The 16,618-nt window shown below is 41.0% G+C and overlaps 1 protein-coding gene across 2 annotated transcripts in view; it reads right to left on the minus strand.

Annotated features, from left to right (window-relative positions):
* Positions 1–2,595: 2,595 nt before the first annotated feature.
* Positions 2,596–16,618, minus strand: part of LOC311116137 (uncharacterized protein) — a gene marked incomplete at its 3' end in the record, with an annotated part of 32,892 nt that continues 18,869 nt past the window's right edge. For both annotated transcript variants that reach the window (XM_084191266.1, XM_084191267.1), the window contains exons 13-18: positions 15,546–15,719; positions 11,934–12,107; positions 9,893–10,066; positions 7,852–8,025; positions 3,528–3,577; positions 2,596–3,164 (exon numbers count right to left, since the gene is read on the minus strand). In XM_084191266.1, the coding sequence (XP_084047392.1) occupies positions 2,596–3,164; positions 3,528–3,577; positions 7,852–8,025; positions 9,893–10,066; positions 11,934–12,107; positions 15,546–15,719 (1,315 nt within the window). The remainder of the gene's footprint in view (positions 3,165–3,527; positions 3,578–7,851; positions 8,026–9,892; positions 10,067–11,933; positions 12,108–15,545; positions 15,720–16,618) is intronic.

Here is a 16,618-nt window from a genome sequence, read left to right on the forward strand (position 1 = left end):
ATATGTACCTCCATGCAGTAGCAGCTGGTGGGTGCTTAATTGAAGAGGATGGGCTCCAGTGGAGTTAATGGAAAGGCACCGAACACATGGAAAACATGGTTGATATTTTTGATGCCATTCCACTCACTCAACCCCAGCCATTAAATCAAGCCCATCCTCCTCACCACTCCCACCAGGTACTTCCACATACACATCAGTGGCGTTTAAGATGAGGACGACACATTGTTTTTAGGACCATGGCCTTATTTCTATTACAGTATATTGGGGCTAAGGAACAAAGAGCTAATATCTTGCATTACATTATTGAGTTTATCCTTAGCTCAGAGTTGAGTTGAGGTTTGTCTTTGTATATATGAAATAAAAAAACTAAACTAAAAAACAGATTAAATCAACAACAGTTGGAAGTATGTCATTTCTGATGTGTATAGTGCAATTAACAACTATCAATAATACCTACTAAATTATAGGCATATAGTCAATCAAAAAATTACTCTAAAACGAGGAATGCATTTACTAAATTCAACTAATATAATTTATTATTCACAAAATAATTGACACTCAAACCATTACAGTGTATATGAAGAACATGATACATTAGAGAATAAAACACAGTAAATGACTATCACCAATAGGCTAAAACTTAACGTGGTAACATGTGTCTTCAGTTCAGAACAATCTCTAAGAGAACAAACTGTGTGTCTGATACACAGGAGCTTGGTAGCAAGTTCTCAAAGTATGAACAAATTCACTTCCCTTTTAACCAAATTCAAGCAGGAACGTACCCTCAACCTGAATTAGCATTTCTTAGCAATTTGCTATTAAAAACAAAAGACGGGAAAACACACCCAGTTCTAATCTAATCAACGCAATTGTAATGTTATGACCAGACAACAGGGATGTGCCTGATAACCAGTCAACCCAACATACAATTTCAATCCAGTCATTTTAAAAATACATCAACCAGAAAACATACAATGCAATAAGACCTATCAGCTCTTGAAACAAATCAAACACAACAATTTAATTCACATAGTAACATTATGTAACATTTAGTCAATTCATCAGTCATCACACCTCTCCTGGCGTCTGTGACCCCAAGATTTCTGTGAGAACATCTCATCCTCGAGATTTCCACGGCAAAAGGTGTGACTCTCTCCTGTGAGATCCATCCATACAGCCATCCATCCAGACAATGCCATATTGAATGAACACACCAAGCTGGCGTCAGCAAGTCACATCTTCATCACTGGCCTCCATCATCATTCACACGCTCTATTTTCCACTACAATCTCTCAATCTGGGGTCGGTGGGGCTTTAAAGTAACGTTCAAACTTGAATTGTATGAATATAAATGACTTGAGACTGATGCATTCCTTAACTGTGTTTTTTTGTTTTTGTTTTTTTGCTTCTATACTGAACAAAAATATAACCGCAACATGAAACAATTTCAAAATTTTTACTGAATTACAGTTCATATAAGGAAATCAGTTGATTGCCCCCAAGACATGCTAACCTATCACCATTACCAATAACAGGGGATGTTGGCATTTTTGGGGGGGTGGATATGATATTTATGCCTCTAACTTTCTCATTCATCATTATTCACGATTCATTCATGATTATCTGTAATCATGGTAGCATCCACATTAATTTAGAAGTGTTTTGAAACATATTCAGTTCTTATTTATAATAAAAGTGACTCCAAAACGACAAATTAAAGCTGACAGTCTGCACTTTAACCTCATAGTCATTGTAGCATTTCAAATCCAAAGTGTAGAATTTCAAATCCAAATTGCTGGAGTACAGAGCCAAAACAACAAAACATGGTTCACTGTTCAAATACTTTTGGACCTCACTGCCTTGAGTTATTGAGCTTGACAAAATGACAAATGTAAATAGTTCATTTTGATTGTACACATTTTGTGGCATAGGCCATTGGTTCCCATCAGGGCCCAGTTTCCCAGAAGCATCTTAAGGCTAAGTTAATCGTTAGAACAATAGGATCCCATAGGTCTAGGGATGTACTCAAGTACTATTTGAGAAGGTCTAGTCACACAAATTTCCTAGGTGGCAATTCTACACATTTTACATAGGGCAGATACATTTTTTAAAAGTTAATTTCCTGTCTTATGTGTGCCCGACCACGTTTTGTTGTTGTTGTTGTTGTAGTTGTGACCCGCAGTCCATATTAACCCCGTTCTGAGTAGTAGAGTATGGGGGTTATAGGCTATGTGTCGGGGAGAAACATTTGATTACGAGTATCAAGTGTGATAAAACAAATACAAGTATGACGAGATTGGCACACCCCTAGTGCATAGTCATGATATATCTGAAGTCATGATCACTGTCAACAACATTTATCTGTTACAATGTCCATATCTGAAGTCATGATCACTGTCAACAACAACATTTATCTGTTACAATGTCCATATCTGAAGTCATGATCACTGTCAACAACAACATTTATCTGTTACAATGTCCATATCTGAAGTCATGATCACTGTCAACAACACTCCATCGTGTCACATGGTTGGGTTAGAACAGGAGTGTGACTGTTTCCATGGAGACCCAGGTGTTCCTCCAGGACACAGGAAGCTACTCTACCTGGCACAGGGACACTGAGGAGCCCTCATTCCAAACCCCAAACCCTGGGTAGAGGGGCTCAGTGAATGTGGTTTGGAATGTGTGCAGGTGGGTCATTGTGTCAGAGTAGACCCTGTAGAAGGACAGAGTGCCGGCCGGCCAGTCCAGAAACACTCCTACTCTGGGGGGTGGGGGGGAGGAGGACTGGTCTCTCTGGGGTTGAGGAGGGTTGATGAGGGGCTGAGTAGGTATAACAGTCTTTTCATTATTGTGGAGGGCAGAGTAATTGTCCCCACAGCAGATCAGACTCCAGGACTTGTCATTGTATCCAAGCTGAGAGCCAATACCTTTTCTGATGATGCCTTTATATGTCACTGCTATTCTAGCCATCGCATTCTCTACCTCCCAGTAACAGCGTTGAGTCAGACCCTCTCTACACAGCACCTGGGGATACAACTTAAATCTCTCTGGGTGATCAGGATACGGCTGCTTCTTTTTAACTTTCTTCACCCTTTTGTTCCCCTCAGACAGAGAGAGGTTCTTGTGTGGTGTGTTTGGGTCCAGTGTGAGATCACAGGCATCTGCAGACAAGAAGGCAGGTTAGAGGAGAGATAATGGGCTGGATCAGAACTTTGTGTGTATATATATATGTGTGTGTGTGTGTGTGTGTGTGGGGGGGGGGGACGTGTAGTCTAGTCCAGCCTGTATGAAGTGTAGTCTAGTCCAGCCTGTATGAATTGTAGTCTAGTCCAGCCTGTGTGAAGTGTAGTCTAGTCCAGCCTGTATAAAGAGTAGTCTAGTCCAGCCTGTATGAAATGTAGTCTACTCCAGCCTGTGTGAAGTGTAGTCTACTCCAGCCTGTGTGAAGTGTAGTCTAGTCCAGCCTGTATGAAGTGTAGTCTGGGGGGGGGGGGGGGGGGATTCCTCAAATCAAGCAAACCTACATTTTTTCATCACCTGTGGTTTTACCCAGAACTCTTCATTATGGTCCACACTGTGGGAGAGAGGATCAGAGTGACTGAAACACAGCCTGTATGAAGTGTAGCCTAGTCCAGCCTGTATGAAGTGTAGTCTAGTCCACACTGTGTGAAGTGTAGTTTAGTCCAGCCTGTGTGAAGTGTAGACTAGTCCAGCCTGTGTGAAGTGTAGTATAGTCCAGCCTGTGCGAAGTGTAGTCTAGTCCAGCCTGTGCGAAGTGTAGTATAGTCCAGCCTGTGCGAAGAGTAGTCAAGTCCAGCCTGTATGAAGTGTAGTCTAGTCAAGCCTGTGTGAAGTCTAGTCTAGTGCAGCCTGTATGAAGGGTAGTGTAGTCCAGCCTGTGTGAAGTGTAATCTAGTGCAGCCTGTATGAAGAGTAGTGTTGTCCAGCCTCTGTGAAGTGTAGTCTAGTCCAGCCTGTGTGAAGAGTAGTCTAGTCCAGCCTGTATGATGTGTAGTCTAGTCCAGCCTGTATGATGTGTAGTCTAGTCCAGCCTGTATGAAGTGTAATCTAGTCCAGCCTGTATGAAGTGTAATCTAGTCCAGCCTGTAGGACGTGTAGTCTAGTCCAGCCTGTATGAATTCTAGTCCAGCCTGTGTGAAGTGTAGTCTAGTGCAGCCTGTGTGAAGTGTAAACTAGTTCAGACTTTGTGAAGTGTAGTCTAGTCCAGCCTGTGTGAAGAGTAGTCTAGTCCAGCCTGTATGAGGAGTAGTCTAGTCCAGCCTGTATGAAGTGTAGTCTAGTCCAGCCTGTATGACGTGTAATCTAGTCCAGCCTGTAGGACGTGTAGTCTAGTCCAGCCTGTGTGAAGTGTAGTCTAGTCCAGCCTGTGTGAAGTGTAGTCTAGTCCAGCCTGTGTGAAGTGTAGTCTAGTCCAGCCTGTGTGAAATGTAGTCTAGTCCAGCCTGTATGAAGAGTAGTGTAGTCCAGCCTGTATGAAATGTAGTCTAGTCCCGCCTGTATGAAGTGTAATCTAGCCCAGCCTGTATGACGTGTAGTCTAGTCCAGCCTGTGTGAAGTATAATCTAGTCCAGCCTGTGTGACGTGTAATCTAGTCCAGCCTGTATGAAGTGTAGTCTAGTCCAGCCTGTATGAAGTGTAATCTAGTCCAGCCTGTGTGAAGTGTAATCTAGTCCAGCCTGTGTGAAGTGTAGTCTAGTCCAGCCTGTGTGAAGTGTAGTCTAGTCCAGCCTCTATGATGTGTAGTCTAGTCCAGCCTGTATGATGTGTAGTCTAGTCCAGCCTGTATGAAGTGTAATCTAGTCCAGCCTGTATGAAGTGTAATCTAGTCCAGCCTGTAGGACGTGTAGTCTAGTCCAGCCTGTATGAATTCTAGTCCAGCCTGTGTGAAGTGTAGTCTAGTGCAGCCTGTGTGAAGTGTAAACTAGTTCAGACTTTGTGAAGTGTAGTCTAGTCAAGCCTGTGTGAAGTGTAGTCTAGTCCAGCCTGCATGAAGTGTAATCTAGTCCAGCCTGTGTGAAGTGTAATCTAGTCCAGCCTGTGTGACGTGTAATCTAGTCCAGCCTGTGTGACGTGTAATCTAGTCCAGCCTGTGTGACGTGTAGTCTAGTCCAGCCTGTATGAAGTGTAGTCTAGTCCAGCCTGTGTGAAGTGTAGTCTAGTCCAGCCTGTGTGAAGTGTATTCTAGTCCAGCCTGTGTGAAGTGTAGTCTAGTCCAGCCTGTATGAGGAGTAGTCTAGTCCAGACTGTATGAAGTGTAGTCTAGTCCAGCCTGTATGAAGTGTAATCTAGTCCAGCCTGTAGGACGTGTAGTTTAGTCCAGCCTGTAGGATGTGTAGTCTAGTCCCATCTGTGTGAAGTGTAGTCTAGTCCAGCCTGTGTGAAGTGTAATCTAGTCCAGCCTGTATGAAGTGTAATCTAGTCCAGCTTGCATGACGTGTAGTCTAGTCCAGCCTGTATGAAGAGTAGTGTAGTCCAGCCTGTATGACGTGTAGTCTAGTCCAGCCTGTGTGAAATGTAGTCTAGTCCAGCCTGTGTGAAGTGTAGTCTAGTCCAGCCTGTGTGAATTTAGTCTAGTCCAGCCTGTGTGAAGAGTAGTCTAGTCCAGCCTGTATGAAGAGTAGTCTAGTCCAGCCTGTATGAAGTGTAGTCTAGTCCAGCCTGTATGAAGTGTAATCTAGTCCAGCCTGTATGAAGTGTAGTCTAGTCCAGCCTGTGTGAAGTGTAGTCTAGTCCAGCCTGTGTGAAGTGTAGTCTAGTCCAGCCTGTGTGAAGTGTAGTCTAGTCCAGCCTGTGTGAAGTGTAGTCTAGTCCAGCCTGTGTGAAATGTAGTCTAGTCCAGCCTGTATGAAGAGTAGTGTAGTCCAGCCTGTATGAAGTGTAGTCTAGTCCAGCCTGTATGAAGTTTAATCTAGTCCAGCCTTTAGGAAGTGTAGTCTAGTCCAGCCTGTGTGAAGTGTAGTCTAGTCCAGCCTGTGTGAAGTGTAGTCTAGTCCAGCCTGTGTGAAATGTAGTCTAGTCCAGCCTGTATGAAGAGTAGTGTAGTCCAGCCTGTATGAAGTGTAGTCTAGTCCAGCCTGTATGACGTATAGTCTAGTCCAGCCTGTATGAAGTGTGGTCTAGTCAAGCCTGTGTGAAGTGTAGTCTAGTCCAGCCTGTATGAAGTGTAGTCTAGTCTGGCCTGTATGAAGTGTAGTCTAGTCTGGCCTGTGTGAAGTGTAGTCTAGTCCAGCCTGTATGAAGTGTAGTCTAGTCTGGCCTGTGTGAAGTGTAGTCTAGTCCAGCCTGTGTGAAATGTAGTCTAGTCCAGCCTGTATGAAGAGTAGTGTAGTCCAGCCTATATGAAGTGTAGTCTAGTGCAGCCTGCATGAAGTGTAATCTAGTCCAGCCTGTATGAAGTGTAGTCTAGACCAGCCTGTGTGAAGTGTAGTCTAGTCCAGCCTGTATGAAGTGTAGTCTAGTGTAGCCTGTATGAAGTGTAGCCTAGTTCAGCCTATATGAAGTGTAGTCTAGTCCTAACGGGTGATAAAGAAAGAGCTTATCAGGACCTGACTGTTCTCAGACCAACAAGACAATAAATTACAGCATCAGTTAAAGGACTGTTTGGCATTCTGTTTTCTGGTCAGAACTCTAGTACAGATAGGATCGAGTAGAAAAAAACAACTAGATTTCCACAGTAACTGTACTAACTTGTTTCTCCAGTCTACAGTGTGGATCTTTCAGTCTAGCAGAGAGAAACTTCATTCTGGAGTCTCCTGGGTGATTACTGTGTGATACCATTCCCCATTCACTACATGAATCCAGTCCTTGTTATTGCCCGTCACTCTGTAATAATCTGCTATTCACTGTGGCAGTGTATTTATACAGTCCCCCTCTACTCCCTGTTATTGGAACTGCCTATTGATAGTGTTCTATTCATTATCATCCATCCACAGTGTTCTATTCATTATCATCCATTCACAGTGTTCTATTCATTATCATCCATTCACAGTGTTCTATTCATTATCATCCATTCACAGTGTTCTATTCATTATCATCCATTCACAGTGTTCTATTCATTATCATCTATTCACAGTGTTCTATTCATTATCATCTATTCACAGTGTTCTATTCATTATCATCCATTCACAGTGTTCTATTCATTATCATCTATTCACAGTGTTCTATTCATTATCATCCATTCATAGTGTTCTATTCATTATCATTTACATTTACATTTTAGTCATTTAGCAGACGCTCTTATCCAGAGCGACTTACAGTTAGTGAGTGCATACATTATTATTATTTTTCATTATATCCATTACATTCATGTTTATTGTATTTATCCATGTTTCTATTCTGTTTTAGACCATTCCTTTCCTCGTCTCTCTAATAAGACATAGGTGTCAGTAGAGCCGCAGGCCAGCTTATTCTGGAAGTTCTACTTCACAGTGATCAATCATTTCACAAGTGCAAAAATACCAGTGTGCAGGCATCTCTGGCATTCCTGAAGAATACTGGAATACTGAACTTAAAGTCTCAAATGTGCAGTTTGGATCCCCCAATCCAGCAGAGAGCAGCTTCACTCCTGAATCCTGCAGGTCATTGTGACTCAATTCCAGCTCTCTCAGGGGAGAGGAGTTTGAGCTGAAGGCTGAGGCCAACGCTTCACATCAATTCTCAGTGAAATAACATTGATTTAGCCTAAAGAAGTCCTGACATTACAAATAACATGTTGCATGACAGGAAACAAATTAGGCTGCAAAATGTCAGAACAAACAAAAAGTTTGTGGTTCAAATAGGATAGAGTTCAAACAAAAACAACTAGATTTGCACAGTAACTGTACTAACTTGAGTTTCTCCAGTCTACAGTGTGGATCCTCCAGTCTAGCAGAGAGCAGCTTCACTCCGGAGTCTCCTGGGTGATTGAAGCTCAGGTCCAGTTCTCTCAGGTGGGAGGGGTTTGACATCAGAGCTGAAGCCAGAAAAGCACAGCCTTTCTCTGTGACTGTACAGAATGACAGCCTGCAGAGAAAAACAATCATATTTTTACATGCAGACTGCTGTCCTCTGGTGGTGAGACCCTAGAACTGATTTAGCCTGCATTCCTTTTCGAATATGTGCTTTTACATTTACATTTTAGTCATTTAGCAGACGCTCTTATCCAGAGCGACTTACATGAGCAATTAGGGTTAAGTGCCTTGCTCAAGGGCACATCGACAGATGGTTGGATTTATGTCTTAGGGGTGTGTGAAAGAATGTAAGCTTGTTATTTGTTCTTATTGCTGTTATTGTTGCAGTATAGCTGGTGTTGCTTAGTTTCTCCATCTTACTACTGTTGTGTTATTATTCACTATTGTCTGCAACAATTAGTCAGTATTTCCTATTATCTGTTTGTTTTCCTTTGTTCTTGCTGTATTACTGTGTGATACCATTCCCCATTCACTACATGAATCCAGTCCTTGTTATTGCCCGTCACTCTGTAATAATCTGCTATTCACTGTGGCAGTGTATTTATACAGTCCCCCTCTACTCCCTGTTATTGGAACTGCCTATTGATATTGTTGTATTCATTATCATCCATTCATAGTGTTGTATTCATTATCATCCATCCACAGTGTTCTATTCATTATCATCCATTCACAGTGTTCTATTCATTATCATCCATTCACAGTGTTCTATTCATTATCATCCATTCACAGTGTTCTATTCATTATCATCCATTCACAGTGTTCTATTCATTATCATCCATTCACAGTGTTCTATTCATTATCATCCATTCACAGTGTTCTATTCATTATCATCCATTCATAGTGTTCTATTCATTATCATCCATTCACAGTGTTCTATTCATTATCATCCATTCACAGTGTTCTATTCATTATCATCCATTCACAGTGTTCTATTCATTATCATCCATTCACACTGTTCTATTCATTATCATCCATTCACAGTGTTCTATTCATTATCATCCATTCACACTGTTCTATTCATTATCATCCATTTACAGTGTTCTATTCATTATCATCCATTCACAGTGTTCTATTCATTATCATCCATTCATAGTGTTCTATTCATTATCATCCATTCACAGTGTTCTATTCATTATCATCCATTCACAGTGTTCTATTCATTATCATCCATTCATAGTGTTCTATTCATTATCATCCATTCACAGTGTTCTATTCATTATCATCCATTCACAGTGTTCTATTCATTATCATCCATTCACAGTGTTCTATTCAGTGACACTCTTCTTCTATTATTATATTTTTACATTTTACTCATTTAGCAGACGCTCTTATCCAGAGCGACTTACAGTTAGTGAGTGCATACATTATTATTATTTTTCATTATATCCATTTCATTCATGTTTATTGTATTTATCCATGTTTCTATTCTGTTTTAGACCATTCCTTTCCTCGTCTCTCTAATAAGACATAGGTGTCAGTAGAGCCGCAGGCCAGCTTATTCTGGAAGTTCTACTTCACAGTGATCAATCATTTCACAAGTGCAAAAATACCAGTGTGCAGGCATCTCTGGCATTCCTGAAGAATACTGGAATACTGAACTTAAAGTCTCAAATGTGCAGTTTGGATCCCCCAATCCAGCAGAGAGCAGCTTCACTCCTGAATCCTGCAGGTCATTGTGACTCAATTCCAGCTCTCTCAGGGGAGAGGAGTTTGAGCTGAAGGCTGAGGCCAACGCTTCACATCAATTCTCAGTGAAATAACATTGATTTAGCCTAAAGAAGTCCTGACATTACAAAGAACATGTTGCATGACAGGAAACAAATTAGGCTGCAAAATGTCAGAACAAACAAAAAGTTTGTGGTTCAAATAGGATAGAGTACAAACAAAAACAACTAGATTTGCACAGTAACTGTACTAACTTGAGTTTCTCCAGTCTACAGTGTGGATCCTCCAGTCTAGCAGAGAGCAGCTTCACTCCGGAGTCTCCTGGGTGATTGAAGCTCAGGTCCAGTTCTCTCAGGTGGGAGGGGTTTAACCTCAGAGCTGAAGCCAGAAAAGCACAGCCTTCCTCTGTGACTGTACAGAATGACAGCCTGCAGAGAAAAACAATCATATTTTTACATGCAGACTGCTGTCCTCTGGTGGTGAGACCCTAGAACTGATTTAGCCTGCATTCCTTTTCGAATATGTGCTTTTACATTTACATTTTAGTCATTTAGCAGACGCTCTTATCCAGAGCGACTTACATGAGCAATTAGGGTTAAGTGCCTTGCTCAAGGGCACATCGACAGATGGTTGGATTTATGTCTTAGGGGTGTGTGAAAGAATGTAAGCTTGTTATTTGTTCTTATTGCTGTTATTGTTGCAGTATAGCTGGTGTTGCTTAGTTTCTCCATCTTACTACTGTTGTGTTATTATTCACTATTGTCTGCAACAATTAGTCAGTATTTCCTATTATCTGTTTGTTTTCCTTTGTTCTTGCTGTATTACTGTGTGATACCATTCCCCATTCACTACATGAATCCAGTCCTTGTTATTGCCCGTCACTCTGTAATAATCTGCTATTCACTGTGGCAGTGTATTTATACAGTCCCCCTCTACTCCCTGTTATTGGAACTGCCTATTGATATTGTTGTATTCATTATCATCCATTCATAGTGTTGTATTCATTATCATCCATCCACAGTGTTCTATTCATTATCATCCATTCACAGTGTTCTATTCATTATCATCCATTCACAGTGTTCTATTCATTATCATCCATTCACAGTGTTCTATTCATTATCATCCATTCACAGTGTTCTATTCATTATCATCCATTCACAGTGTTCTATTCATTATCATCCATTCACAGTGTTCTATTCATTATCATCCATTCATAGTGTTCTATTCATTATCATCCATTCACAGTGTTCTATTCATTATCATCCATTCACAGTGTTCTATTCATTATCATCCATTCACAGTGTTCTATTCATTATCATCCATTCACACTGTTCTATTCATTATCATCCATTCACAGTGTTCTATTCATTATCATCCATTCACACTGTTCTATTCAGTATCATCCATTTACAGTGTTCTATTCATTATCATCCATTCACAGTGTTCTATTCATTATCATCCATTCATAGTGTTCTATTCATTATCATCCATTCACAGTGTTCTATTCATTATCATCCATTCACAGTGTTCTATTCATTATCATCCATTCATAGTGTTCTATTCATTATCATCCATTCACAGTGTTCTATTCATTATCATCCATTCACAGTGTTCTATTCATTATCATCCATTCACAGTGTTCTATTCAGTGACACTCTTCTTCTATTATTATATTTTTACATTTTACTCATTTAGCAGACGCTCTTATCCAGAGCGACTTACAGTTAGTGAGTGCATACATTATTATTATTTTTCATTATATCCATTTCATTCATGTTTATTGTATTTATCCATGTTTCTATTCTGTTTTAGACCATTCCTTTCCTCGTCTCTCTAATAAGACATAGGTGTCAGTAGAGCCGCAGGCCAGCTTATTCTGGAAGTTCTACTTCACAGTGATCAATCATTTCACAAGTGCAAAAATACCAGTGTGCAGGCATCTCTGGCATTCCTGAAGAATACTGGAATACTGAACTTAAAGTCTCAAATGTGCAGTTTGGATCCCCCAATCCAGCAGAGAGCAGCTTCACTCCTGAATCCTGCAGGTCATTGTGACTCAATTCCAGCTCTCTCAGGGGAGAGGAGTTTGAGCTGAAGGCTGAGGCCAACGCTTCACATCAATTCTCAGTGAAATAACATTGATTTAGCCTAAAGAAGTCCTGACATTACAAAGAACATGTTGCATGACAGGAAACAAATTAGGCTGCAAAATGTCAGAACAAACAAAAAGTTTGTGGTTCAAATAGGATAGAGTACAAACAAAAACAACTAGATTTGCACAGTAACTGTACTAACTTGAGTTTCTCCAGTCTACAGTGTGGATCCTCCAGTCTAGCAGAGAGCAGCTTCACTCCGGAGTCTCCTGGGTGATTGAAGCTCAGGTCCAGTTCTCTCAGGTGGGAGGGGTTTAACCTCAGAGCTGAAGCCAGAAAAGCACAGCCTTCCTCTGTGACTGTACAGAATGACAGCCTGCAGAGAAAAACAATCATATTTTTACATGCAGACTGCTGTCCTCTGGTGGTGAGACCCTAGAACTGATTTAGCCTGCATTCCTTTTCGAATATGTGCTTTTACATTTACATTTTAGTCATTTAGCAGACGCTCTTATCCAGAGCGACTTACATGAGCAATTAGGGTTAAGTGCCTTGCTCAAGGGCACATCGACAGATGGTTGGATTTATGTCTTAGGGGTGTGTGAAAGAATGTAAGCTTGTTATTTGTTCTTATTGCTGTTATTGTTGCAGTATAGCTGGTGTTGCTTAGTTTCTCCATCTTACTACTGTTGTGTTATTATTCACTATTGTCTGCAACAATTAGTCAGTATTTCCTATTATCTGTTTGTTTTCCTTTGTTCTTGCTGTATTACTGTGTGATACCATTCCCCATTCACTACATGAATCCAGTCCTTGTTATTGCCCGTCACTCTGTAATAATCTGCTATTCACTGTGGCAGTGTATTTATACAGTCCCCCTCTACTCCCTGTTATTGGAACTGCCTATTGATAGTGTTCTATTCATTATCATCCATTCACAGTGTTCTATTCATTATCATCCATTCACAGTGTTCTATTCATTATCATCCATTCACAGTGTTCTATTCATTATCATCCATTCACAGTGTTCTATTCATTATCATCCATTCACACTGTTCTATTCATTATCATCCATTCACAGTGTTCTATTCATTATCATCCATTCACAGTGTTCTATTCATTATCATCCATTCACAGTGTTCTATTCATTATCATCCATTCACAGTGTTCTATTCATTATCATCCATTCACAGTGTTCTATTCATTATCATCCATTCATAGTTTTCTATTCATTATCATCCATTCATAGTGTTCTATTCATTATCATCCATTCATAGTGTTCTATTCATTATCATCCATTCACAGTGTTCTATTCATTATCATCCATTCAGTGTTCTATTCATTATCATCCATTCACAGTGTTCTATTCATTATCATCCATTCACAGTGTTCTATTCATTATCATCCATTCATAGTGTTCTATTCATTATCATCCATTCACAGTGTTCTATTCATTATCATCCATTCACAGTGTTCTATTCATTATCATCCATTCACAGTGTTCTATTCATTATCATCCATTCATAGTGTTGTATTCATTATCATCCATTCATAGTGTTCTATTCATTATCATCCATTCACAGTGTTCTATTCATTATCATCCATTCACAGTGTTCTATTCAGTGACACTCTTCTTCTATTATTATATCCATTACATTCATGTTTATTGTATTTAACCATGGTTCTATTCTGTTTTAGACCATTCCTTTCCTCGTCTCTCTAATAAGACTTGTGTCAGTAGAGTCCCATAATGTCAATAAAGTCCTCTGTTTGGAATACTCTGGAGTTTGCCTTGTCTCTCTAATAGGAGATATAGTGCATTCAGAAAGTATTCAGACCCCTTCACTTTTTCCACATTTTGTTATTTTACAGTCTTACTCTAAAATGGATTGAATAATTTCCCCCCCTCATCAATCTACACACAATACCCCATAATGACAAAGCGAAAACAGGTTTAGACATTTTTGCAAATGTATTAAAAATTAAAAACGGAAATACCTTATTTACATAAGTATTCAGATCCTTTACTATGAGACTCGAAATTGAGCTCAGGTGCATCCTGTTTCCATTGATCATCCTTGAGATATTTCTAAAACTTGATTGGAGTCCACCTGTGGTAAATTCAATTGATTGGACATGATTTGGAAAGGCACACACCGGCCTATATAAGGTCCCACTCTTGACAGTACATGTCAGAGCAAAAACCAAGCCATGAGGTCGAAGGAATTGTCTGTAGAGCTCTGAGACAGGATTGTGTTGAGGCACAGATCTGGGGAAAGGTACCAAAACATTTCTGCAGCATTGAAGGTCCCCAAGAACACAGGGAACCACCAAGACTCTTCCTAGAGCTGGCCGCTCGGCAAAACTGAGCAATCGGGGGAGAAGGGCCTTGGTCAGGGAGGTGACCAAGAACCCGATGGTCACTCTGACAGAGCTCCAGAGTTCCTCTGTGGAGACAAGAGAACCTTCCAGAAGGACAACCATCTCTGCAGCACTCCACCAATCAGGCCTTTATGGTAGAGTGGCCAGACGGAAGCCACTAATCAGTAAAAGGCACATGACAGCCCGCTTGGACTTTGCCAAAAGGCACCTAAAGGACTCTCAGACCATGAGAAACAAGATTCTCTGGTCTGATGAAACCAAGATTGAACTCTTTGGCCTGAATGCCAAGCGTCACGTCTGGAGGAAACCTGGCACCATCCCTACGGTGAAGCATGGTGGTGGCAGCATCATGCTGTGGGGATGTTTTTCAGCGGCAGGGACTGGGAGACTAGTCAGGAACGAGAGAAAGATGAACGGAGCAAAGTACAGAGAGATCCTTGATGAAAACCTGCTCCAGAGCGCTCAGGACCTCACACTGGGGCGAAGGTTCACCTTCCAACAGGACAATGACCCTAAGTACACAGCCAAGACAACGCAGGAGTAGCTTTGGGACAAGTCTCTGAATGTCCTTGAGTGGCCCAGCCAGAGCCCGGACTTGATCCCGTTCTAACATCTCTGGAGAGACCTGAATATAGCTGTGCAGCGATGGTCCCCATCCAGCCTGACAGAGCTGGAGAGGATCTGCAGAGAAGAATGGGAGAAACTCCCCAAATACAGGTGTGCCAAGCTTGTACCGTCATACCCAAGAAAACTTGAGGCTGTAATCGCTGCCAAAGGTGCTTCAACAAAGTACTGAGTAAAGGGTCTAAATACTTATGGAAATGTGATATTTCAGTATTTCTAAAAAAACTGTTTTTGTCATTATGGGGTATTGTGTGGAGATTGATGAGGGGAAAAAACAATTTAATAAATTTTAGAATAAGGCTGTAACGTAACAAAATGTGGAAAAGTGAAGGGGTCTGAAATACTTTCCGAATGCACTGTAGGTGTCAGTAGAGCCGCAGGCCAGCTTATTATGGAAGTTCTACTTCACAGTGATCAATCATTTCACAAGTGCAAAAATACCAGTGTGCAGACAACTCTGGCATTCCTGAAGAATACTGGAATAATGAACTTAGAGTCTCAAATGTGCAGTTTGGATCCCCCAGTCCAGCAGAGAGCAGTTTCATTCCTGAATCCTGCAGGTCATTGTGACTCAAGTCCAGCTCTCTCAGGGGAGAGGAGTTTGAGCTGAATGCTGAGGCCAACGCTTCACATCAATTCTCAGTGAAATAACATTGATTTAGCCTAAAGAAGTCCTGACATTACAAATAACATGTTGCATGACAGGAAACAAATTAGGCCGCAAAATGTCAGAACAAACAAACAGTTTGTGGTTCAAATAGGATAGAGTACAAAAAAAAAACTAGATTTGCACAGTAACTGTACTAACTTGAGTTTCTCCAGTCTACAGTGTGGATCCTCCAGTCTAGCAGAGAGCAGCTTCACTCCGGAGTCTCCTGGGTGATTGAAGCTCAGGTCCAGTTCTCTCAGGTGGGAGGGGTTTAACCTCAGAGCTGAAGCCAGAAAAGCACAGCCTTCCTCTGTGACACGACAGTCAGACAGCCTGCAGAGAGAAGCCACAATGTTTTTACATGGACTGCTGCCCTCAAGTGGTAAGACCATAGAACTGTTGCCTGCACATTGTAAATATGGTACTGGAACTGACCATGTACAGTTGAAGTCGGAAGTTTACATACACCTTAGCCAAATACATTTAAACTCAGTTTTTCACCATTCCTGACATTTAATCCTAGTAAAAATTCCCTGTCTTAGGTCAGTTAGGATCACCACTTTATTTTAAGAATGTGAAATGTCAGAATGATAGTAGAGAGAATGATTTATTTCAGCTTTTATTTATTTCATCACATTCCCAGTGGGTCAGAAGTTTACATACACTCAATTAGTATTTGGTAGCATTGCCTTTAAATTGTTTAACTTGGGTCAAACGTTTCGGGTAGCCTTCCACAAGCTTCTCACAATAAGTTGGGTGAATTTTGGCCCATTCCTCCTGACAGAGCTGGTGTAACTGAGTCAGGTTTGTAGACCTCCTTGCTCGCACATGCTTTTTTAGTTCTGCCCACACATTTTCTATAGGATTGAGGTCAGGGCTTTGTGATGGCCACTCCAATACCTTGACTTTGTTGTCCTTAAGCCATTTTGCCACAGCTTTGGAAGTATGCTTGGGGTCATTGTCCATTTGGAAGACCCATTTGCGACCAAGCTTTAACTTCAAGACTGATGTCTTGAGATGTTGCTTCAATATATCCACATAATTTTCCTTCCTCATGATTCCATCTATTTTGTGAAGTGCACCAGACCCTCCTGCAGCAAAGCACCCCCACAGCATGATGCTGCCACCCCCGTGCTTCACGGTTGGGATGGTGTTCTTCGGCTTGCAAGCATCCCCCTTTTTCCTCCAAACATAACGATGGTCATTATGGCCAAACAGTTCTATTTTTGTTT

The sequence above is a fragment of the Coregonus lavaretus genome (assembly GCF_964263955.1).
Source record: "Coregonus lavaretus genome assembly, contig: HAP1_SCAFFOLD_288, whole genome shotgun sequence".
Classification (NCBI taxonomy): domain Eukaryota; kingdom Metazoa; phylum Chordata; class Actinopteri; order Salmoniformes; family Salmonidae; genus Coregonus; species Coregonus lavaretus.